Source organism: Leptidea sinapis, chromosome 13, assembly GCF_905404315.1.
Source record: "Leptidea sinapis chromosome 13, ilLepSina1.1, whole genome shotgun sequence".
Taxonomy (NCBI): Eukaryota; Metazoa; Arthropoda; class Insecta; order Lepidoptera; family Pieridae; genus Leptidea; species Leptidea sinapis.
The window spans coordinates 12,432,140-12,458,560 of record NC_066277.1 but is presented as its reverse complement, the minus strand read 5'-3'; the positions used below and the strand labels follow the sequence as shown (position 1 = coordinate 12,458,560).

Genomic DNA, 26,421 nt, shown 5'->3' with positions numbered 1-26,421 from the left:
AATGGCACCCTCAAGTTCTGCACAGTCTATTTCAATGGTACGTTCAACAGAGTGGCCCACACTATCTTTACGGTCTTTGAATTTAAATGATTTACTTATAAGTATAGGAAAGTCGCCACGTGAAGCCTTTTCTCTGCTAAACACACTTTCCACCTGTTGACCACAGGAGTTAAAAATGAGCTCATATTTTCTACGCCAGTGTTCAGTAAGACATAAGATGTCAATATTTTCATGGTTCATAAATAACACCAGTTACAGTTCTTTACTTAACAATCCTTACATATTTTGGTGCATCCGGTTTCGGAAATCATAAACACAGACCTCCGGGTCTATCTATATATATATATATTACTAGCTGACCTGGCAAAAGTTGTTTTGCTATATAATTTATTTTTAGTGTTCGACGGTTCTCCGACGTATTTTACAAATATAACATCTATGAAAAATTTATTTTAATTTTTTGGGTTAATAATTATATAGTATATATTACATGACACTCACAAAAATTTAAATTTCAGTTGGTAACAGAATTTTAAAAAATCGGTTTAGTAGATCTAGAGATAAAGGCCGGCAATGCTCTTGTGATTCCTCTGTTGTTGCAAGAGAATGTGGGCGGCGGTGATCACTTAACACCAGGTGGCCCGTCCGCTCTTTAGTCCTCCTTTTCCATAAAAAAGATTATCCTCAAAAAATTGTCATAACGAATTTAAATTAAAGGAAGTATTTTCTTTTTTTGTCAATTTTAAATGATTTTTTATTATTCTGCGATTCGGGACAGAGGCAAATCCAACATATTAAAAATCATGAAAATCAGTCCACCCATACTCCAGTTTTAAGTGTTCGAACAACTATATTGTGTAATGTATGTTAATTTGTACTGAGAATTTTTATGATGATTTCACCAATAGGTATTGTAAACTCGTACTTGTAAGGATAAATAGGTTGGATGCATGTATATGATGATTGATAGTAATGTAAAAGTTATAGTTAGTTACTGCATTATATTCCTATGTCCTCCTATATTCAATATGTTAAGCAATTTATTTCAGTCAGCATAAACATGCAGATTTGACGATTTAAAAACGCCTGAGCAAGTCACGTAGATTTGGCCTTACGAAAAACATGACATGAGCAAATGTATGCCTGCTTCTTTTAGGGTTTGACTCAGCGATTTGTAGATAGTCATTGAAAATGCAAATTAATAGGATCTGCATGCGTTTAAATTTAACAACCCCTCCACCCGCAGCCGTCTGGTCGCCCGTAAGCCCGTCCCACCACCCGCCACCGGACCACACCACAATATCACGCACTCGGTTGTTTATCGTCTAACTTATGATTCTGATATGTAAGCTATAAAGTTCCAATAAAATCCATTTAGTAGATTTCGTGTGAAAGAAACAACAAACATACATCCATACATCTAGATGTCCATACATTCTTACAAACTCTGATATTTACATAGTGGATACTTCTTTCGAAAGCCAGAAGGTTCGGCTGCGGTTTTTAACGGTCCATACATCCAGACATCCATACATTTTTACAAACTTTCGTACTTATAATATAAGTGGATACTTCTTTCGAAAGTCAGAAGGTAGGGCTGAGATTTATACAGCTCAATACATCCAGACATCCAAACATTCATACAAACTTTCGTATTTATAATATGAGTAGATACTTCTTTGGAAAGCCAGAAGGTAGGGCTGAGAATTTCAGAGGGTTGTAAGATTAAGTTTAGTATGTATCGATGTACCTATATGTTATATCTGACCTAAATGACCTGTCGTTCTCACTTTTTGCCTCAGGTGGTAATGATACACACAATTGAGTTAATATAAATGAATAGCGTCATTTATATTAACTCAATTGTTGCTGGACTATATTTTTGTAATATTTTACTTTCTCGCGGGAACCCGTCACTTTTATGGGATTTTTAAATTTTATAATACTTACACATTGCTTTACCGGCAATATAAGGAATCAACTTGACAAATTTTACGAAATTAGGTGCATAGGTTGTTGTGTACTAAGCTATATAAGAAACATTAGTATTCTATTTTTCTAGTAGTTTCCCAGGATGAAAGATATCCAAGATGTTGACCGCCAATATAGTTATCTAAATATAATCTAAATATTTTGTTAAATAATAATTTAATGTCATAAGTTATTGTGCACTAAGCAATATAAGTTACTTTACTAATAAATTATCCCACGGGAACACTTTAATTTTCCGGGATTATAAGTATCTAAGGTGTAACCAGCAATGTAAGGTGTCAACATGCCAAATTATATTAAATTATGTGCATAAGTTGTTGTGTACTACGCTATATAAGTAAAGAGAGGTTTTTAACTGTCGCACGGGAACTCTTTAATTTTCCGGGATGAAATGATGTTTACCGGCAATATAAGGTATGGACATGCCAAATTTCACTTAAATCGGTCTAATAGTTTCGGAGATTAGCCCGTACAAACATACAAACAGACATAGAAACTCCAAAAAAATCGACACTTGTTCTATTTCTCTTCTTACATCCCCCTGACTCGGTTTTGATAATTTTTTTTCTTTGTACAGAAATTTGATGTCTACAGTTTCTATATAAGTATATATGTATATATAGAATATCATTGTTTGAATCACATGTGCGTTTTTGATGGTGAGATATTTTTATTTTTATAAATTGCAACAGCCAGGGACAATCCGTAATATTATTAATTATTTTGTACAAAATAGCAGTATCAATAAAATGACGTCATATTCAGTATATGTCATATTCAGTATATATCGACGTAAGAAAACGTATTTGCTGTAAGAAGCAAGAATGGCGTAAGTCGACTGAATACACAGCCAGATTCAGAAAAATTTTCTGCGTCGAATGGTTTGGGTCTCATATCGCTACGACGACAAAAATTTTGAAAATTGGTTATAATTTTGAAAAATTAAAGTATTCAATTTGCTTTAAGTCACTAAAATAAAGGTGTTTTAACACTCTTTTACTTACAGCAAAAGTGCGGCTTATTATTAAACATCTGATGTAACTTACAGCATTCATATTGAATGAACGTAACATGTGAAAAGATTACTTACAGCATTCTTTTGGGGTGCAAATTGATTACAAGATTACTTACAGCATTCTTTCAGTCTGTCATTTTAGAGCTATTACGTACTGTCGACTTGTCGCCGGCGACTCGGTCGCTGGCGACTGTGACTTACAACAGTTTAAATAGGTGTTTACGCACTTGGTCGTCGGTCGCCCAAGCGACCGGTCGACTCGCCGCGACGTGGCCACGCACAAGCGACTGCCGGTCGCCGGCGACCAATGGGAGCACGGCTTCAAATGGAAGCATTCACACTGCGAGGAACTGTCGTAACGACCGGACGCCGCGCACAAATATGGCTCAGGCTTTCGATACCGAGAAATTTATAATGGAAATACAATGCCGAAAAGCTATTTGGGACATACTGAGTGACGAATATTCTAATCGGGATTTGAAGAAAAAACAGTGGAAAGAAATAGTGGAGTTATTTGGAGGTGAAGGATTAGCAGAAGAAGAAAAGGGATTTACGAGGGTATTTTATCACGTCTTCATAAAATATTTTAAACATTCCTTTTGATCACCGTTGTTGTAACAAAGGATGTACCCAATACTCTCATGTTTTTTTTTTATTTTTCTTTCTCTTGATTAGTAGCGCTACTATAGCAGCTTCTTCGACGTCCATTTTGCACGAATGTACTTGGAATACTCGGAATTGTCGCTCGGCTTGGTCTCCTGGGCTTGGTTGCCTATGTTTTGGTCGCCGAGCGACTGAGTCGCCGGCGACAAGTCGACAGTGCGAAATAGCTCTAAAGGTTGCAATAGGGTTACAGCACTTTTCTTTTGATGCTTTTAAAAATATTCTAAATATTTTCTATTTCTAAAGAATATTTAGATTTGAAGTTTAATAAAAGTCAGTCGATTGTTTAGTAGACACTGATGAAGAAGACTAAATTTAGAAAATAAGAAGAAAATTGACTTTTTGTATTTTTTTTATTTTTTTTAATTAACAAGGGTTATTATCATTTCACTCATGGAATGTATTTACTCGTCTTTGCATACTTTAACGGATTGGTAACTAATAAGATTTCATCCTATGTTTACTGATTAATGTTTAGAATTTTTATTTATATGATGGTACCTAACAGGTGTAAAGAAAAAACACAAACCTTCATAGATAATATTACGCGAAACGTTTAAATCAAAAGTTTAATTGACAAAGTACAAAAAGGTAGTTTTGCCTCAAGGGTTTTAATTGCGTACCTAATTTTTCGTGTGAACTATTTTTTAATTTGGTTTTATTGGGTTACACCCATAAATACTTACCTATGTTATATTATTTGTGTAATGTTCAATGTTCCTACTTAGAATAATAATTGAAATGTAATTATGTATGTTCTTAGAGAGCAAGCTACATTTTTATGTAAAACTAGCTGACCCGGCAAACGTTGTTTTGCCATATAAAGTATAATTCACGCGATAGTTTTATAAGTAATAAAATATTGCCTATATTATAGCCTGTACATCATTTTGTTCTATTGTCAATAGTTTTTGCAGAGCACGCAAAAATAGGTTTCCATTTTACACCTTGTGTTACAAAATAGCAATTTTATTACGGATCCCTAATTTTGAAAAAAAAACATAGCCTATAGCCTTCTTCGATAAATGGACTACCCAACACTGAAAGAATCATTCAAATCGGACCAGTATTACCAGAGATTAGCGCGTTCAAACAAACAAACAAACACTGCAGCTTTATAATATTATAGTATTTTTATGTAAAATTAATAAACAAAATTGAAAACTTACAGCATTTTATTTGTACTACATATAGAAACAATTCTTTATTCATACCAACTAAGTGGTATCAGTAATTTTTTAGAGTTAGTCTTACGTCTCTTAAATAGTAATGTATTATTGAAAAGAATTATTTCAAGTACAGCATTTTAAATGTCTGAAAATATACGGAACTTATCTATCTCCATAGTAGTCACTAAACTACTTACTACGTTCTTCAGGTCTTTAAAATGAAAAGTCAATTGCTGTAAATAGTGAAAAGCCTACTGCTAATATCCTTAACACAAATATTTTCATTGCTGTTCAAGAGTATTATCTTAACAAAACTGTGTTCCAAAAATCATCTTTCTGTCACTGATAATTAAAAAAATTATTATTTTTTTTTTCTTACTTTATTAAAGTTTTTTGGCTCTTGTGAAAAGTTGGGTTTTGACTACTTACAGCAAATACGTTTTCTTACGTCGATATATTTCCGGTAATTTTTTATGCATTATAGTTTCAGGTAACATTCTAAAATTTTCTGGAAGATGTCATGTAAGTAAGTAATGTAAGTCCTTTATACTCACTACATTTGCGTTATTTTGATACAGCGCTGTTCTACAGTATGGCATCAAAAGGCGAGTTGGATCTCTTAATTATAATATTAGCCCTTTGCTTTCTTAAAAAGATCACCATTTTTTTGATTGAACATACTAATTTCTTATATATAAAGGCTGGGCAAACAAAGACTTTTCATAAATTAATGATGATTTTTATCATCAATAATTTAATAGCAAAAGATCAAAAATAATTGTGTTTTGTATCGTAATTAAATTCACACATATGTTAATGTCTTTTCCACTGATAACACGTAATTATCAATTGTAACAGATGGCTTCAGTGTCAATATTCGAATTAAATAATATTATGGTACCTACTTTATTAACATTTTCTTTGTCTCAGTTTCTTTCTGTATTTCATCATGACTGGTATACAGTAGGTGGTTCTCGCACGTCTAACAAAGAACTGTGTATTTTTAAGTAACTTCGTGAAGATGAAATTAAATATGGTTGATGAAAAGCAAGGACATACATACTATCAGTGGATATATGCAAGCGTTGGTAAGATAATATTTTGTGGTATAAACTGTGATGGTCAGTGGTCTGTATCGCTTGAGTTATAAAATAATCATTCCTCGAAGTTGGGCCACGCACGAGAAGAAGTATAACAGCGTATTACCGAAGGTCACTCAGGCATTTTTATAGCGTATAAATATTTGTAATGCAACATAAAATTATATAGTATTGTGTCGTATCATGGGTACATTCTCCTTATTTTTATTCCAGTTTTTCTGAAAGAAGATGAGGCACAGATCAATCGATGTTAAGTGATCACCACCGCATTACAATAAGCTGCAACACCAGAGGAATCACAGGAGATTTGCAAGCCTTTTAGGAAGGTGTATGCCCTTTTTTATGGTATCCAAGGAAACACTGCTAGCAAGCTCATTCTACGGTTTGGTCCTACGTGGCAGACAGTTCCTTGAAAACCGCGCAGTGGAGGCACGGCACATCCAAATGGTGATTGGTGAGGATGATATCCAAGTTAGTGCCTTGTCCTGCGAAGATGGATTTGGCTGGCAGAATTAAGGTTAAACAGTTCTTCTGAACAGTTCACGTGATAAAAACGGGAGAAGACTCAAAGAATCTTTACACAACGCCATGTGATTGAAACGTTTACAGAGCACTGAATCCGTGACACTCCCAGCAGCACTCTGTGTTGCACGTGGTCAAGTGGACCGATCTAGTTCTGCGGTGCCCCAGACCTGAGATGAGAGCAATAGGTATTAATATTAATTCATATTGCTATAATATTATGATGATATAATATTATGAAGATGGATTTGGCTGGCAGAATTAAGGTTAAACAGTTCTTCTGAACAGTTCACGTGATAAAAACGGGAGAAGACTCAAAGAATCTTTACACAACGCCATGTGATTGAAACGTTTACAGAGCACTGAATCCGCGACACTCCCAGCAGCACTCTGTGTTGCACGTGGTCAAGTGGACCGATCTAGTTCTGCGGTGCCCCAGACCTGAGATGAGAGCAATAGGTATTAATATTAATTCATATTGCTATAATATTATGTGCCAGACCTGGGATATAAGTGGGATGTTTTGCAGTGGCATCTTGCAGAATACTACCGATCGATCTGCATTGCAGATGGTGGATTCTGTCTACATTATAAACATTCCATAAATCTATTCACTGGTGGCTCCAAGTAGCTGTTGTGCATGCAGCGGCCGTATCCCTGTAAACCGTGTCGATCCACGGGCTAAATCCAGTGAAGGGGACTGAGTTTCACAAACTTAGTTTAATGGGCTGATTCCCCCATAAATTGCATAAAGTCTGTAGCGGCTCGGAAGGCGGACACCGTCAGTATGGCTACAAACCCGGCGACCGTGGCGCTGCAGCAGGGCACCTGTGACATGCCTTATAGGGCGTATGTCGGGATCCAAGAGATATGCGGCCAGTCACTGTATCTTCTAGTGCTAATCAGTCGTAGCGGACTTCCGCCACACTGGCAACAAGGACTGGAAGACTAGAGAGTGGGTTCGTGTATGCGCAAATGCTTACCCACTTTAATATATTCCCGCGCTGATGACCCCTGGCTCATTACTGGACGGAGAGTGCAAGTCCTGCGGCGATGAGGACTGGCGGTGGGCACTGAGCAGGTGAGTTTGGTCCCTAGCTAGATCTTTGCACGTACGGCGGTTGGGTGGTGATTGTCGTATTGGAACTCACTAGAGGCGAGAGAACTGGTACAGCAGCTCACCCGACGACAAAGCAGCCCTATTTAGGGATCGCACTGCTTTCCTCAATCCGGGGAGGGGCCTAGAAAAGGTGGCCTAAACAAAGCTCGCCTCAATGCAACCCAGGTGGCTAACCGCGGTCATCTGGTCACCAATTAAAAGCTGTCGAAAGAAACATAAATTAAATGCATTCTTAAATTTAGCTGCGTGGAACGTAAGAACGCTACTGGACAATGAAAACAACCTCTGTCCTGAGAGGAAAACTGCACTCATAGCGCGTGAATTGTCCCGCTATAACATCGACATAGCCGCACTCAGTGAGGCACATTTAGCGGATAGCGGTAAGCTCTGTGAGGAATTGGGTGGATATACGTATTACTGGGAGGGAAAACCTGCAAATGATCGAGCCGCAAATGGTGTTGGATTTGCGATCCAAAACAACATCGCTAGATCGCTAGTGGAGCCTCCAAAAGGGATCAATGACAGGCTCATGACACTACGACTCCACATGGCTCCCAGGAAATACCTACATCTTGTAAGCATGTATGCGCCTACTATGACCACACCTGATGAGGACAAACTTCAATTTTATGAAAATCTGCGTAATGTTTTGCTGGGGATTCCAGATTGTGACAAGTTGATTCTGCTGGGTGAATTTAATGCGCGTGTTGGCACAGAATATATCGCCTGGAAGAACGTACTGGGGAGACATGGAGTAGGTAAGTGCAACACCAACGGTGTTGCTCTCCTGACGTTATGCTCCGAATTCAAACTCGGCATAACAAACACATTCTTCAGGCTACCCGATAAATACAAGACATCTTGGATGCACCCACGCTCTGGGCACTGGCATCTTCTTGATTACATCATTGTACGCCGGCGAGACCTGAGAGATGTACTTATTACAAGAGCAATGGGTGGTGCCCAAGGCTGGACTGACCATCGTCTTATTAGATCCAGGATGAGGCTTTACTACAAGCCTCCGCGTAGAGCAGAACACAGGATTCCAGCTCGACTTGCTTGTGCGCGTTTGGTGCGTGATGAGGGACTGTGTCGTGAGCTAGATGCGGAATTTGAGGCAGCAATGCCCAGCACTGATGATATTACCTCAGTGGATGCCAGGTGGCGTACATATTCCAAGGCTCTCTATGGTGTTTCTCAGCGAGTTATTGGCACACCACATAAAAAACATCAAGACTGGTTCGATGATTCTGATGTGGAAATACGGCAGCTTGTAGAAAACTATCGTCTCGCTCTAAGAGGAGTCATCAGTACAGGGCAGAGCAAGTCTCATCAGCAGGATCTTAAAGCAAAGATCCGAGAACAAAAGGATAGATAGGTGGCGCCGTAAAGCCGAAGAACTACAATGGTTAGTTGACACTAGCCAAACAGCAAAATTTTTCGAAGGGCTAAAATCCGTTTACGGACCCCGCGCTAAAAGGACTGCCCCTGTTTACTCGCAAGATAAAGCTAAGAAGTTGACAGATCCAAATGAGGTTCTTCTTCGTTGGGCTGAACACTTTAATGAAGTGCTCAATCCCGGTAGTCAGGGAGCAGATCAGTCTTACATTAATTCACTTGAGAGCTTGCCATCTGCTTCGGGCTTGGATGACCCGTCTTCGTACGCCGAGTTCGTTACTGCGATCAACCGTTTAAAAAATGGTAAATCACCTGGTTCGAGGATCAGGTCCAGACTTTTTGAACTTATCAAACTGATTTGGGATGTTGAGATAGTTCCACAGGACTGGAAGGATGCTTCTATTAGCAAGCTATATAAAGGCAAAGGGGACCTCTCTGATTGTGGCTCGTTTAGATGCATTGCATTGCTTTCCACAGCTGGCAAAATTCTGGCGCACATCATCAATAGTCGCCTTAGTAATTTAGCTGAATGCTTCCTTCCGGAGACCCAGTGCGGGTTCAGACCTAAAAGAGGTACGGTTGATGCCATCTTTGTAGTCAAGCAACTTTAAGAAAAAACAACACCGCGACTTCTATTTATGTTTTGTGGACCTGGACCTGTTTGGTGGCCTTTGACCGTGTTTCTAGGACCACCCTCTGGATTGTTCTAGAAAAATGTGGCTGTCCTGCAAAGTTCATCAATTTAGTGCGCCAGTTCCACGAAGGCATGACAGCCCGTGTGCGTCACGAAAACAACTTTACAGACCAGTTCCCGATCACTAGCGGTGTCAAGCAAGGCTGTGTAATGGCTCCGACCCTTTTCGCTATCTACTTCGCTGCAGTAATGAATGACGCTCTTAAAAGCTGTAATGACAAGATTACCATAAATGTCCGCATGGACAAAAGCGTTTTCGACCTCGCACGTCTCAGAGCAAAACGCAAGATAGACTTTGTTTCAGTAATAGATGTTTTGTATGCCGACGATGTCTGCCTTATGGCTGACAGTTTGAACGACCTACAGAGTTTTTTGGACAAATTAGATGAGTCCTATCGTAAATTCGGCTTAGTAATCAGTGCTTCTAAGACCCAGATTCTAAAACAACCTGCGAAAGGTAAATCTGCGGACGATGGGTTGTTTACCTACGAGGAACACCACTGCCAGAAGTAGGTACCTTCCGATACCTTGGAACTATTTTGCTCAGTGATAATCGTCTAGAGTCTGAGATCTCTGCGCGAGTCGCCAAAGCAACTGCAGCTTTCGGTGGTCTTAACCGACGAGTTTGGAAATCACATGACCTGAAACTCCACACAAAACTCGCTGTCTACAGGGCCATAATCTTAACATTGTTGCTCTATGCCTCGGAGACCTGGTGTCTTTACAAGGGAGATATCAGACGCCTTGATACCTTCCACATGAAGTGTCTTCGGGCGATTCTTCGAGTGAGATGGCAGGATCGTGTGCCAAACTCGGAGGTTCTACGTCGAGCTAAGCTCGCTGGAATGGAGTGTATGCTAATGAAAGGCCAACTACGCTGGTGTGGACACCTTGTACGCATGGAGTCTTCCAGATTACCAAAAAAGGTATTTTACTCTGAGCTTAGCTCAGGTAAACGAAAGCCTGGAGGACAGTTTCTGCGTTACAGGGATGTCTTAAAACGCCACTTGACTGCTATTGGCATGTCTAGTGAGTCATGGGAGGAGCTTGCAACGCAGAGGTCGGAGTGGCGAACTGCTGTCAACACGGGTATAGAAAACTTTGAGCGTTCCCGTCTTGAAGACCTTGACGCCAAACGCCTGATCCGAAAAACTCGACCCAAGCCCTCCTACAACTATACTCACAATTCAAGTGGGTCTCTTTACTGCGCTTCTTGCAATAGGACCTTCAAAACAAAATTTGGTTTTGCGAGTCATGCTCGCGCTCATGCAAGAGCCCAGACGAAGACGAGCTAAGGGTGTCGCCGTCGACGGATACGTCTGGGAGGACATCATCATCATCACGTGCCAGACCTGCGCATTGTAGAGCGCTAAAATCTGGTCCGGCTTGAAGTATATTGCGCTATTTCCACAACCCACAAGTTTCATCAAATTCAATTTGTCTTACCCTTTGCTCGGGACCCAGTATTGCGAGGGTGACACGTTGGCAAGAAAACTTAAGTCTACAATCCGGAATTTTCATATCAAAGATGCACCTGGCTCTGATCATCCTGTTAGGGTATAATGGAAGCCATTTTTGAAAAGTGGAGCAAGATTTTCATATATGCAGTTTTAGCCTTGTTTTCATTGTGTATTATTTGGTAAAATGCCAGTTAATTTCAACTGTGGAGATTGAACTTGCTAAGGTGCCATCTATCGCTACTGTACTTCAACCCTAAGTTGAAACCGGTAACAAACGGTGGCGCTAGGCGCGACAATCGCGTGACGTATGTGTGGGCGCAACTCGTAAGCCTACACAAGCTCTCTTCCGCTTGCGACCGCCTTACGAGAAGGTGCCGTCCGAGACGTTCTTGGCCGCCCATCGATTGCTGAAACACGTGGGTTCCTATAGTGCCGTGCACCGGTGGATGCTGTGTGGCGAGGGGCAGAATATTACGCCAAATAATCTACAGTCCATTCCTAAAATCGAGCAAGCCTATTTGGGAAAAGCTCAATATTTGGTTGGGACAAGCTCACTGAAAGAAACCTAATGACCGTGTTCTCATATATGATTATTTATTGAGAGCTAAGGAAGCCCAACAGTTTTTTAAGAGATTGGTGCGACAACAGAAAAAATAGAGGGCAAAAGTCAGTCAGGCTTTAGAGACTTTGGCAAAACCCAAATTTTTTCACTCGCAATAAGGCGATGCAACATGTAGGTTTGGGTTTAGAAAGGCATTGCTTATTTTGAGCTTTTTATTCCTTCATTGATTTGGATATCTTCTGCCAAAACCTGGTGAGGTTAAAGGAAGAAGTTGAAAGATTGCAGATGGAATTGATAATCAATAATCAGATCAATAGACAGTCTTTCATTATCATAATGTATTCAAAGTTCACAGAAACAACTTTAACTACTCAGTAGAAATTAAAAGACACTAGGAGCCCTGCCTTTGTATCTTCAATTTCCACCTTTGGTCTCTTCAGAATTCTTTAGGCAGAGTCAGATAAGCATCAAGAAAAGACACGCTTTTTTTTATCAACAACCTCACAGTTTCTACAGCAACGGATTTACATGACTCTTGAGTCATCGAAGAAAATGGCACACAATATTATATATTGTAATGAAATGTAATTAGACTTTGAAACATTTGCCTGTTTATCAACATGAACGACACGTCCTTTTCGTTTACGTTTCCTTTTTTATCAAGGAGAGAATTCCGAAGAGCTGTTTCACGTGATTCCTGCTGCCGAATTCAACCTTCGCAACACGCCACAAATTAGGATATCATATCCACAGTGCGGTTTTCAAGGAACTTTCTTCCACGTACGACAAATTTCTTTGAACGGTGTCTCCAGGCCGATACGACATGGGTACCATAAAAATACGTGCGTACTCTTTTTTTAAGAGCTGGCAAAGCTTTAGTGATTCCTCTGGTGTTGCAAGAGAATCTGTGCCACGTAGATCACTTAACATTATGTAAAAAAATTCACACTAACACATCCTTCTTTAAAAAAAGAAATTTAACCAGAACTGTTACACGAAGAGCTAGTCATATTGAGCTGCCAATGGTGAGAAGTAACTATGGAAAACAGACAATAACCTTTGAGGGAGTTCAAACGTGCCCTCAGAAATAAGAAATGCCAAAACATTGACTTCTTTTAAAGCGAGCCTTCAAAGGCACATACTCAATAATTATGAAATGTTTCAATAACATATGTAGGTTGTTTTATGTCTTATCTGTTTGCCTAACATTGAATTGCATTCTGTACCTACCAAAATCATTGTTGTTAAGTACCTACTTTAATTGTTAAATTATTAATTTCTCATGTAAGTGACAATAGGTCTTAATGAGAATAAAGTTAATCAAACCTAACATCAAGTGACGAGTACGCCGTAAAAATATAAATGTTTGTTTGCTTTCACGTAAGCTTCCATTGGATTCATGCTGTTCGGAATGGAAGCCGGCTGGTTATCTCCAATAACGAAGACACTCCAATCGGAACATTCTCCACTGGGATACCCACTGTCCAGTTCAACCATATCGCTTTGTGCCAGCGTCACGGCTATCTCATCGGCATTTACCGTATTTCTGTACTCCTACCTCGTCGACAAATATGGACGGAAGTGGATTATTTTTGCTATAACTATTCCACAAGCGGTGAGTACTGTTTATAAATGTCATTAAAACTGATTTATATTAATACAATAAACAGCTATAGTTTTCTATTCTTAGATGCAGAAAATAATTATTAGCATTGACTCAGTCAGACTACAGCGACCATATTACCTACCTTGTAGTAGGTAATAACGCGACGCGTTCAATAAAAGTAATTTATTCAAACAAAACAAATCTTATAACTATATTAACACTTTTATGTAGTCATAGGATACATAAAATTAAAACTATCATTACGTGGAAGCGTACCAAGAATACTGGCATCATTTCCGCTTTGGATAGCCAGGCTGATCTGTTGACCGAAATAGCGGCCAGCGCTTGGGTTTCCAATAGCCAATAGTTCAATAAATATTTAGAATGAAGTCCAAAAAACTGGAATATCAATTTGATTAATAAAAACGTAATAATTCAAATATGTTTTGCTTCTTAGGAATGAAATTCAAAAGTTTTCAGTTTTCCGGAGCGTGTTGTCGATAATTGATAAAATTGATAAGATAAGATAAGATTGAATTTCCTGTTCATTATGACTAAGTATCAAGACTTAAAAAAAATACTTTAATTGCAAATATTCCATCATATTGTAGTCGTACAAGTACAAATCGAATTTAAACGTGGAAGAACATCTACCAAAGATGACCTCACTAAGGTCGCCAAACAATGGCGGTGACCGAACACGTTAAACGTCGCCACCATATCTATAAAGATAATTTTCATGATTCTGGGACTACGCTCTCTATTTGTGAAAAAAAGGGACAAGACGAGCGGGACGTTTAGCTGATGGTAATTGATATGTCCTGCCCATTACAATGCAGTGCCGCTCAGAGTTCTTGAAAAACCCAAAATTCTTGAGCGGCACAATTTGCCCAGTAATTTCACAAGCTACGGTGCCCTTTAGACCAAAACACAATAAGGTTTACACATTACTGCTTAGCGATAGAAAAAGACGCCGTTGTGGTACCCATAATCTAGCGGGCCTCCTGTGCATAGGAGCCTCCCACGGGTAGATGATTAATGTGAATGCTGTAATAAAATATAACTTAACGTCTAAGGACAATAGAATTCATCCTACAGTTTTGTATGAACTTCATTGCAGGCCAGACAAAACTGTATTAGGCGTGTCTTTCCATTGTCGTTAACAGTTGCGTTTGAGACAAAGAGAGTATCCAGAAGATGTAATCCTTTTTCTTTTCCGTAAACACCCGGAAGTCTTTCGCCATGCATTGACCAGGACTGTGTTCCGCCACCGATCAGCTTAAGTTAAAGTAAAATAGGTTAAAGTAAACAGAAGTTGTTTACAATATAACATATGCTCTTTAACTCATTACATTCTAAGTGGATCAAATATCAGGTTCGTTGCCACCGTCCACCGGCCGAGCGAATAATAGCGTTGTCCCGTTTTCGCACAGAGATATGAATTAGGGATGACCGGTTGAATGCGAGCCTGATCTAATTATGCTTTGCTTGTTCACTTTGCGTATGTACTTAATTAAGTTTTTCTATTCATAATTTTTCATTACGAACTCAACTCATGTTAGCAATCCAGACATATCTTCGTGTTTTTTTGGTTTGCTGTTATAGGTATTAATGTATAAAGTAATGTAACCTAATAAATTATTTTGTATTTTTCTAGTTGTCCATTATCATGAGAATAATGTTCCCAAACGTTGTAGTACTCTTGATAGCCAGGTCTGCCGCTGGTATCTCCGCTAGCGGGGTTTTCACGATATGCACGATATACACTCGGGAGATCAGCCAGTCAAACATGATCGGAAGGCTGGGGTCGCTCCAAGTTGTGCTCCAGTTCACAGGATTTTTGATAATTTACCTTATCGGAGCGTTCTTTGAATATTTCACAGTATTATGGATATTTCTCGCTTTTCCAATTACAATGGCAGTTTTGATGATCAGCGCGCCCGAAGCGCCGGCTTATTTGGTGAAGAGTGGAAAGATTGACGTAAGTTTATGATATAGTACAAAGTAAATTTAAGATTATACAAAGCTAGTAGTAATATTTAAAAAAAATATTGAATTAGAGGTTATTTTGCGAAAATCCATAATTGTCTAATGAGTTATCTTAAGTGATTGTGTTAACGAGAGTCTCTTTCCAGAGTTTGGCGAGTAAATAACTCCCATGATGCCTCGCGTAAAGGCTATCTCCTAGAATGCCACTCGTAAAGGTCATCTTCCATGATGCCTCGGGTAAAAGTTATGTCCAAGAAAGCCTCGCGTAAAGGACATCTCCCAGAATGCCTCGCGTAAAGGGTATCTCCCGTGATGCCCCGCATAAATTTCGCCATTGCACGTATCGGTTTTGGTTTTAGTTGAAGAAAAAGTCTTACGTTTCCTATTTTCCTGGTCGTTCCGTCGGGGTTTCAGCGTGGGCCGATTCTTCAGTGATGGACGCATAATATAACCCGAAACTCTAACCCTAAATCTTAGGGGAATTAAAACTTTAGATGACTCGTAACTTTTAAATCACTAATATTTTTCAAATCTTTATAAAAATGTTCTTATTAAATATATATTTCGTTGTTATACATCTATCGTGAATAGTTTTTAAGGTCGGCAAAAATAACACGAGAATAAGTTTGTCTTAGAGGTAGATCTCGGGATACTCTCTGTTGAGCACTTGAAAAAATTAATTAAAGAGATGCACTTTAAATAGGTAGGAAAATAAAATTGTTACGACTAATGGTAAATAACTAGTCTCTGAAAATGCAAGAAAATACTTTCTCTGAAAATTATACCATGTAACTCTACTACTACTACTAGTCTCGCTCTGAATCTGCCTTAAAACAGTTTCATACCCCTGAAAATGTGGGCAACTTTCTTAAAATTTCCCATTTTCTACATTATCTTGGCGCCACTATTTGAACGGCTGAAACCTTGAAATCCTTTCAGCTTGGTAAAAGCACCTCGAAGTTCTACAAAAGTAAAGAAAATTTTTCCTTTAACCCATCTTCTATGAAACGAGTCGGCACCGACATCGATCAAACGTGACTAAAGCCGGATTAATAAATAATTTAATTTTATAACTTTGACAGTAACTTAATAGGTTGTTACAAATACGAGTGTGCTGTGCGTGAAGGTCTACTAACGAAAGAACTTGCTTTCTCGGGTTTTCGAGAGCTGGAGAACCGGTAAAACTCATGTGAATTGAATTTTTTAATTTCAGGATGCTTACAAAACAGTTGCTTTCCTGAGAGGTGTAAAAACTGATGATAAGGTTGTTGTGAATGAAATAAATGAAATGCAAAAACAAGAAGAAGAATTCAATTCTATGTCCACGATCGGAATGAGAACTATTAGTAAGTAAATATTCGTATGAAACTTTCTTGAACCTACTCAATTAAAATTGCAGTTCTATATTTTTTATGACAGTAATTTTAATTATATTAGTAATTGAGAAGCATTGCATTGTAATAAGATTCTTGAAAAATCCAAAAACTCTGAGCGGTACTTCATGTGCGGTCGTCACCTTGAGACATAAGATGTTAAGTCTCATTTGCCTAGTAATTTCACTAGCTGCGGCACCCATCAGACAGAAACACAATAATGCTTACACATAACTCCTTCGTGGAATAAAAATTCGCCGTTTTGGAATCCATAATCTAACCGGCATTAAATAATTAAGTAAATGCGCTTAGACGCCATTATGACATGATATGCTAACGGCCGTTCCCAATATTCGGACTATCTCCGGTTATGGCCTACTTGAGATAAAAATCGTAACTATCGTTGACTTTTCTGTCCCAATAAACTTATCGACGGTAGCTCACCTTATCCGTACACGCTGCCTGTCAATGGGAGGACGTATAGCTTACCAGCGATAGAAGTTTGTATGGAAGTTGCAATTCACGTGTCCCAATATAAGGCGATAATAATGACTTATCGGGTATATTGGGACAGCTTCGGATTATTGACAGCTAATTACTGACAGTAGAAGGTAGTAATGTATCTCTGTAGATAGTATATTAGGAACGTTAATGTTTTTAAATTTTACTTCTCCGATTACAGTAAGAGACAAATCCTGGCGACAAGGACTCATCATCATGCTTGCCACCTTCACCCTTCACTCGTGGAACGGAGCTTTCGCAATTCTTACTTATGCGTCCGCCATTTTGTCTTCGACGGGAAACGTGTTTGACATAAGTCCACAGTTACAGACCATAAGCTTTCCTATCGTGATGATCATTGCATCGTTATCACTGACGGGCGTCGCTGAAAGATTTGGACGAAGGGTGAGTATTAAAAGATGTGAGGGCTAGCTGCTAGTGTCGCTAAATGTCTGTTTACAGAGAACGGCTCGGAGACCATCGGCCGGCGGTCTACTTTTCACACAGATCAGCGTGAGTTATATATATACAGAGCGTCCCAAAGTTATGTGACATGAAGGGAAAGTACCTTAAATATCGTAGATAGGGTATTTTACTGAAATAAGACTATGTTAATTTTAAAATTTAGTAATTCTGCATTCAAAGATTTTCTTAAAATTACTTGTATCGTCTTTTATGATGCTAATCGAAGGAATGGCCAAAAACTAATAACCTTTCGTAAGTATCATAGTATTTTAAAGGAAAGAAACAACATAAAAATTTTGAGTCAAATTTCAAGAACGTTCGAGGCAAGCAATTTTTTGAATGCAGAATTACTAACTTTTAAAAATAACATAAAGTCTGCTTTCAGTAAAATACCCTATCTACGATATTTAAGATACTCTCCCTTCATGTTCCATAACTCTGGGACGTCCTGTATACTAGCTGACCCAGCAGACGTGGTATGGGCCATATAAAATAATAAAAAACATTTTTGGAATATAAAAAATAGATGCAACCGATTCTCACACCTACCAGATATATCGTCTTGCAACCTTATACCGGATTTGTGAATGGAACAGAATTTGAATATTCTTTTCAATGCTGAATCTTAATAAAAAAATCATAAAATAAAACAAATTTATTTAAGGGTGGGTTCACCCTTATCATTCAGGGGTATGAAAAATAGAAGATGTCCGATTCTCAGACCTACCCGATATTCAAACAAAATTTCATACAAATGGATTAAGCCGTTTTGGAGGAGATTGGTAACAAACACCGGGACACAAGAATTTTATATATTAGATATGCATATACTTGGAATTGACCAGAACCGACCAAGCCTTTTCATATAGACTGGAATGCACATGCGAAAGAGTATTCAAACGGAGCCGTTCGGCTGCACGAACGCGGACAGTTACGACATCAGAGTCGGTAGGCTCCTTTTTCTATTTCATGCTAAGCTCTCAAGCATTTCTCGTTAACAAAAGAAGTGAAATGTAAAAATAAATCTTATTACAATGATTCAAAACTCTGTTTTAAACGTTATAAAAAAAAAATAAAAATAAAATCATTTTGTTGCAGGTCAGGGACCCATCTAAAACATGTTTACATATAAGTAGGTAGTCAAAATATTTTAAAATTATAAAAAAAAAATGTATAAAGATAATTAATTTATTAATATAAAGTTAAAGTCATTTAAAAAAAATAAAAAAAATAAATAGTCATTTTACGTTAGGGATCTGGTGTACCCTTAGCCAGTGTTTATAAAACACATTGCCAAGGGATGCCTCATTCATTCATCATAAAATTTTCTTTCCTCTTCGAGCCGGATTGTGTGGATGGACACTTTACGGCCGTTTTCAATAACCTATCAGTTATCCATAGTTTAACTAACTAGAGGTGGACAAATCTATCCTTTAACGCTTACTAACATTTCAATAACCTATTGACAGATATCATTAGACTTTTTTTTTATGGAATAGGAGGACAAACGAGCGTACGAATTATACGGTATAATATAATACGGTCACCTGGTGGTAAGTGATCACCGCCGCCCACATTCTCTTGCAACACCAGAGGAATCACAAGAGCGTTGCCGGCCTTTAAGGAAGGTGTACACGCTTTTTTTTAAGGTACCCATGCCCTATCGTCCCGGAAACACCGCACAAGGAAGCTCATTCCACAGCTTTGTAGTACGTGGAACAAAGCTCCTTGAAAACCGCACTGTGGAGGACCGCCACACATCCAGATGGTGGGGATGATATCCTAACTTGTGGCGTATCGTGCGAAGGTGGAATTCGGCGGCAGGAATCAGGTTAAACAGCTCTTCGGAACACTCTCCGTGATAAATGCGGTAGAAGACACACAATGAAGCGACGTCTCTACGCAACGCCAAGTGATCCAGCCGTTCACAGAGCACTGGGTCCCCGACAATTCGAGCTGCGCTGCGTTACACGTGGTCAAATGGATCAAGCTGATACTGGGGTGTGCCAGACCAGAGATGACAGCAATACTCCATGTGTGGCCGAACCTGCGCTTTGTAGAGCGCTAGAATGTGGGCCGGATTGAAGTATTGCCGTGCTCTATTGATGACGCCTGTCTGCATAGCAATGTATGTTGGAGGTGTCCAACATATCATTGATATGCAGAAGAGACAGCGTGGGAGATAGCACACAGCCTTGGGGCACTCCAGCGTTTACGGGCTTAGGATTCGAGCAAAAACCGTCGACAACGACTTGTATGCTGCGCCTAGTGAGGAAGCTGGAAGTCCACTTGCATAAGCTCTCGGGAAGCCCAAATGATGAAAGTTTTGAGAGGAGCGCTTTATCTAGGCTAACAGCCAGGCCTTCCCCCTTACTTTCAATAGCCGCTGCCCATCTATGTGTTAGGTACACAAGAAGATCACCTGCCGACCGTCCATGGCGAAAGCCGTACTGTCGGTCGTTGATCAACTGTTAACCCTCTATGTACACTAAAAGCTGGCGGCTTATTATGCTATTCTATATATCAATCAATCAAATTCGGCTTTAATTTCAATCAATCAAAATCAATTTATGATTCATTTTCTTAAGCTAACCGTAGACTGACTAACGGGGTTTAATAGTTGAAAGCGGATATGGGAAAGGGCCTTGAGTGAAGGAAATGGACCAACGCCTTTTTATCCGTGTTCTGTCTATTTACTGTCGATAACTGAGTGCTTCATGTTAAATTCGTTTACTGTTCTGAAAACTTTCATAAAAGTGCTTATTTTATTAGTTTTAGTTCTTTTTTATGTGAATACGGGACGAGACGAACAGGACGTTCAGCTGATGGTAATTGATACGCTCTGCTCATTACAATGCAGTGCCTTCCACTGGTAAAACCCAGTGGGAAAACAACTGGCTAGGTACCTAGGTACCTACTTAATATACTTTTGTTTAAATGAAGGTTTTGTTAGCCGCCGGCTTCTTGATTTCGGGGCTCGCCCTAACAGCACTGGGTGTTGCCATGTTAGTGAAGCAGTATGGCTACGTGGTACCAAGCTGGCTACCGATCACATCAATGATGGTGGCCGTGGCGATGTACGCAGGGAGTGTGCGACCCCTGCCCTACGTCATTTCAACTGAGATGTTCAATTTTCAAGTATGTATGTTTCATAAATTTAGTTACATCGCATGAAAATTTTACTATATTGTTTCGAGAGGACTGTCAAAGACGTCTGCCCACCGCTTGGGTTTTTTTGTTCCAGACGAAGCTTTTCCCCTTAAGGTTACGCGTGGCAAGTATAGGTACCTACTGTTACATTTGGCTTGGCACCGGCTTTAAGCCTGTCAATAGGTAGCACATACAAATAATAGTATCTTATTAATATTAAAGCTGTCAGGTTGGCATGAAAGGTGTCTTAAATTATCTTTATAAAGTTATTTTACACTTTTAAGTTTTTGAGGACGTTTCCTTAAACGTAACGTTTTATTATATAATGTTGGATTTTTGTATCCTTATATATTGAATGTGAGTATCTATCACCAATTCGATAAAATAATATGCCTCACAGGTAAGAAGTACTGGCACTAGTACTCTAGCGGGCTTTTATTAAAGATAAAAGTGGATTATAATAATAATTGTTTATTTAATTAAATAGTCTCTTGATGACCGCCCGTCCTCATGGTGTGGTTTGTGACGGAGGACTACAGAGTTTATTGAAGTTTCTAGAGCGGGGATTTCCAATATTTTTTAAGCATGAGACATCAAAAATTAACTTTAAATTTTATAAGTGAGAGAGTCACGCAGCCGTCTTTTGACGTCAGCACAATCGGGCCAGACTCGTCCGGGTTAATTACCACACTCGCACAGAATACCGGCGTGAAGTAGCGGCCTAGTGCCGCTATGTTTCGCATAGGTTAGTGTCGAGGACCGGAGGCCATTCCCCCCCCCCCCATCCTCAACAAAGATTATGAAAGCGGTCCCTAACCCACTAACGAGATAGTACCCCAGGAGGGTACCGGCTCTACCAGAGTCGAAGAATCCTTCCCCGAGCACTCTAGCTCGGGCTACCCTTCGTATTCTGGGGAGGGCACAGTACCGCGCATGACCAAGGACAAACGAGGCAGTAACACCACGGCACCCCGCTCCACACTCAACGTGGACTTTTGCAATATCAGGGGAATTCACTCCAACTTAAACGCCGTCCACCACCACCTTGAGACGGCGAAGCCGGCCTTGTGTTTCCTTACGGAGACGCAGATATCTCGACCTAGCAATACGTCATATTTAACGTACCCCGGGTACAAAATTGAGCACAATTTTTTGCCTCATGCTGGGGTTTGTGTGTACGTTAGGGAGGATATCTGCTGTCGCCGTCTCGGCATTTTTGAGGGTAGGGACTTGTCCACTCTCTGGCTCCGCGTAGATTTAGAGGACCGCGTCCGCATCTATGCGTGTGTCTACAGGTCCCATAGTGGTAACGCAGAAACCGATCATCTCATGGGCTGCGTTCAAGCGGCAATTGACGACGTGCTTGCACAGATCCCCTCCGCTGAAATCGTAGTCTTGGGTGATTTCAACGGGCACAATGCCGAATGGCTTGGATCACGTACCACAGACTACGCAGGGCGATCTGTGCATAATTTTGCATTGGCGTACGATCTGTCCCAATTGGTTGAGTCGCCAACGCGGCTCCCGGATGTGGATAGCCACATGCCGCCCTTATTAGATCTTCTGCTGACTACACATCCCGATGGTTACCAGGTCATTGTCGACGCCCCTCTCGGTACGTCCGACCATTGCCTGGTCAGGAGTGTAGTGCCTATCCGACGCCCACGTCGCAGACTTTTGGCACTACAAGTCAGCAGATTGGGATATGATGCGTTCCTTTTTTGCATCCTACCTTTGAAGCAGGGTTTGTTTCCCTTCGGATGATCCTAGTGCCTGCGCCGTTGCAGTAGCCGATGTGATACTACAGGGCGTGGATATTTTTATACCAAGCTCTGTAGTACCGATCGGTGGCAGATCACAGCCCTGGTTCGATGCGTCAGTTAAAGCAGCATCTGACTGCAAAAAACAGGCGTATCAAACTTGGGTTGCGGCGCTGGGCACAAAGGATCCGAACTGCATAGTTCTTAAGAGGAAATACAACCGTGCTTCCAGATTTTTTAAGCGGCAAATCACCCGTGCAAAGTCAAAACACGTTGTCAAAATCGGCGAGCAGCTTTCCAGTTACCCGACCGGAACACGCAAGTTCTGGTCGTTGTCGAAAGCTGCCTTTGGTAAATTCAGCCAGCCGTCCATGCCGCCGTTGCACATGAGGAATGACATCACACGGCAAAAGAGAAAGCCGATCTCCTGTGCGCTCTTTTCGCCTCCAACTCGACTCTTGACGACAACGGAAAAACACCGCCGACCATCCCGCGGTGTTAGAGCTCTATGCCTGAAGTACAGTTCAGACAGAAAACTGTTAGGCGAGCTCTGTTTTCGTCGGACGTCAGGAAGTCGAGCGGGCCGGATGGCATTTCTCCAATCGTGCTTAGAACGTGTGCCCCTGAGTTGACGCCGGTGCTAACGCGTTTATTCCGGCACCCTTATTCCAAAGGCGTAGTCCCTGACTCATGGAAGTCAGCCCTTGTCCATCCGATCCAAAAAAAAGGAGACAGTTCGGATCCGGCAAACTACAGGCCTATTGCTATTACCTCCCTGCTCTCCAAAATTATGGAGAGCATAATTAGCCGTCAGCTCTTGGTATACCTAGAGGGTCACCAGTTGATCAACGACCGACAATACGGGTTTCGCCATGGTCGGTCGGCAGGTGATCTTCTGGTATACCTAACACATAGATGGGCTGCGGCTATTGAAAGCAAGGGGGAAGGCCTGGCAGTTGGTCTGGATATAGCGAAGGCCTTTGATCGTGTATGGCACAAGGCGCTCCTCGCAAAACTTCCATCATTTGGGCTTCCCGAGAGCTTGTGCAAGTGGACCTCCAGCTTCCTCACTGGGCGCAGCATACAGGTCGTTGTCGACGGACATTGCTCGAACCCGAAGCCCGTGAATGCTGGAGTGCCCCAAGGCTGTGTGCTATCTCCTACGCTGTTTCTTCTGCATATCAATGATATGTTGGACACCTCCAACATTCATTGCTATGCAGATGACAGCACTGGTGATGCCGTATACACGGGCCATGCACGTCTCTCTCGGGAAATCGTCGACCAGTGCCGGGAGAAACTTGTGTCTTCTATCGAGTCCTCTCTTGAGAAGGTCGCGGAATGGGGTAAATTGAACCTTGTCCAATTTAACCCCCAGAAGAAAGAAAGTTTGCGCGTTTACCACTAAAAAACCCCATTTGTCGCATCACCGCTATTCGACAACACTTCCCTAAAAGCCTCGCCTAGTATCGGAATACTGGGTCTCGAAATCTCGAGCGATTGCCAATTCCGTGGCCATCTGGAGGGCAAAGCCAAATTGGCTTCAAAGAAACTGGGCGTCATTAATAGAGCACGGCAATACTTCAAGTCGGCCCACATTCTAGCGCTGTACAAAGCGCAGGACCGGCCACACATGGAGTATTGCTGTCATCTCTGGTCTGGCGCACCCCAGTATCAGCTCGATCCATTTGACCGCGAACAACGCAGAGCAGCGCGAATTGTCGGGGACCCAGTACTCTGTGAACGGCTGGATCACTTGGCGTTGCGTAGAGACGTCGCTTCATTGTGTGGGTTCTACCGTATTTATCACGGGGAGTGTTCCGAAGAGCTGTTTAACCTAATTCCTGCCGCCGAATTCCACCTTCGCACGACACGCCACAAGTTAGGATATCATCCTCGCCATCTGGATGTGTGGCGGTCCTCCACAGTGCGGTTTACATGGAGCTTTCTTCCACGTACTACAAAGCTGTGGAATGATCTTCCTTGTGCGGTGTTTCCGGGACGATACGACATGGGTACCTTCAAAAAAAGCGCGTACACCTTCCTTAAAGGCCGGCAACGCTCCTGTGATTCCTCTGGTGTTGCAAGAGAGTATGGGCGGCGGTGATCACTTAACATTAGGTGACCCGTACGCTCGTTTGTCCTCCTATTCCATAAAAAAAAACTGATTGATACCTAAGACCCCAATAACAGAAATTCTTTTAACAAATCTCTTTATCAACTGTACAAGTAAAGAAGTACTTGTAGAGTTTTTCATTCTGTATGAATTTGTGGAAGCCTATCGACTTGAGGCAAATAAATTGTGTAAAAAGTGTCACAATTAAAAAAAAAATGGTCATAATCGCCCGAAAAGCTTGGATGCGGGCAGCGCACGATCATACGTCATGGCAATTTTCAGGGGAGGCCTTGGTGCTGCACTGAAAAGATGATGTACTTATGATAAGTATTTAATTTCAGGTCCGTGCCAAAGTTATGGGCAGCATCGTCACGTACGGGTGGGTCATCGTCGCCACACAACTGTTTGCTTATGGACCCTTGACGGCCACGTGTGGCTTACACGTCACATTCATCTGCTACGGAATCATTAACTTCCTCGGTGTCATTATGTGTTACATCATGCCGGAGACCAAAGGCAGGACAGATCAGGAAATAAGACACGCGTTGGCACACCCAAAAAGCAAAACTATAAGCAAGCCCACATAGTGCTTAATGCCTTCATCAACACGAGTGCCACACATTCCAGTATTTTCCTATCATATTATGACCGATAATGCGTTATTCCTCAATTTTACAATCAAGCGACAATGACGACGAGGGTGTAACACGCCAAGCTGCAGATGCTACTCTGAACTGAGACCAACTTAAAACTAACACCCAATTTGTGTTGTTAAAATGTATACTTAATCCCGATTTAAATAGGATTTAACAATCCCCACGTAGCACTCCAGCAGGTCATGTAGTTCTAGAAATACATATACAACAAATAAAGTACAGGAGAAATGGTAAACGAGAATTTTGCCCATTTGGCATTTGCAATGTTGGAAGAACTTAATTATTTACGCTACTTCCCTGAAGTTATTAAAACAATTCATATTATGCACATTTGCGTAATTGTTTGGAAATTTTGGAGCAAACGAGACTACGAATAAACTCGGGCACAATCATAAAGGAATTGTTATGACATCCAGCAGTATGGACACTTCGTGTGTTTTAAATTTCAATAGATATAATAACCCCTTCAACTTCATTACTGTTTTGGTAACTTTAACTGTACTTGTTATGGTAACATAATATAGAATAATTTTAAAATAATACACTATACTTAATAATTCTAAAACAATACAAATATATAGAGCTTGAACAGTAAATATTGTGTTTGAGATTTTATCAGCAATAACACTATTCTTACCAGACCCAAGTCTGCAATCTTGAGTTGGATATTTGAATAAATGATGTGTACAAGTTACGTCAACAACTCTCTAGCAGTACCTGGCCGGTCTAACCGATCTTAGGTCAAGACTGCCTTCTAAAGTTCGCAGCGGCAGACAAGGCAACATTTATGACAGTCTGGAGCGATAGTACGCGTCAAACCTAGAAGGGTGGAGGCACATGTGGAGGGATATCTAGCAATATTCGTTACTCCAGGCCTGGTGAAATGTCATTGAAAGTTCGTAGTGACGACTTATTAGAAGCAAAGATTGAAATGATATGGAGCACTGTCCTATCTTCTTGCCCACTTTCTGCCCCATCTAGGGGATACAGGATCCAGATTCAGATAAATCAATCTTGCAGGTCATCTGATGGTAAGATATCACCCATTTCCAAACCCACCAAAATCAAAGGATTAGCAAAAACTTTGCGGGCCTTTTATAAAAATTACTT

The 26,421-nt window shown here is 40.6% G+C and overlaps 1 protein-coding gene across 2 annotated transcripts; it reads left to right on the top strand.

Annotated features, from left to right (window-relative positions):
• The first annotated feature begins 5,763 nt into the window (after positions 1 to 5,763).
• LOC126967646 (facilitated trehalose transporter Tret1-like) lies at positions 5,764 to 25,907 on the top strand. Of its 2 annotated transcripts, XM_050812217.1 has the most exons (8): positions 5,764 to 5,927; positions 13,081 to 13,310; positions 14,959 to 15,282; positions 16,504 to 16,636; positions 17,346 to 17,569; positions 18,728 to 18,761; positions 20,573 to 20,767; positions 24,997 to 25,907. In XM_050812217.1, exons 1-7 carry the CDS (start codon positions 5,861 to 5,863, stop codon positions 20,749 to 20,751), a joined length of 1,191 nt encoding a protein of 396 aa, XP_050668174.1. In that variant the 5' UTR covers positions 5,764 to 5,860; the 3' UTR covers positions 20,752 to 20,767; positions 24,997 to 25,907. The 2 variants fall into 2 exon arrangements, with proteins under 2 accessions (XP_050668174.1, XP_050668172.1); XM_050812215.1 differs by lacking the exon at positions 18,728 to 18,761.
• The last annotated feature ends 514 nt before the right edge of the window (positions 25,908 to 26,421 follow it).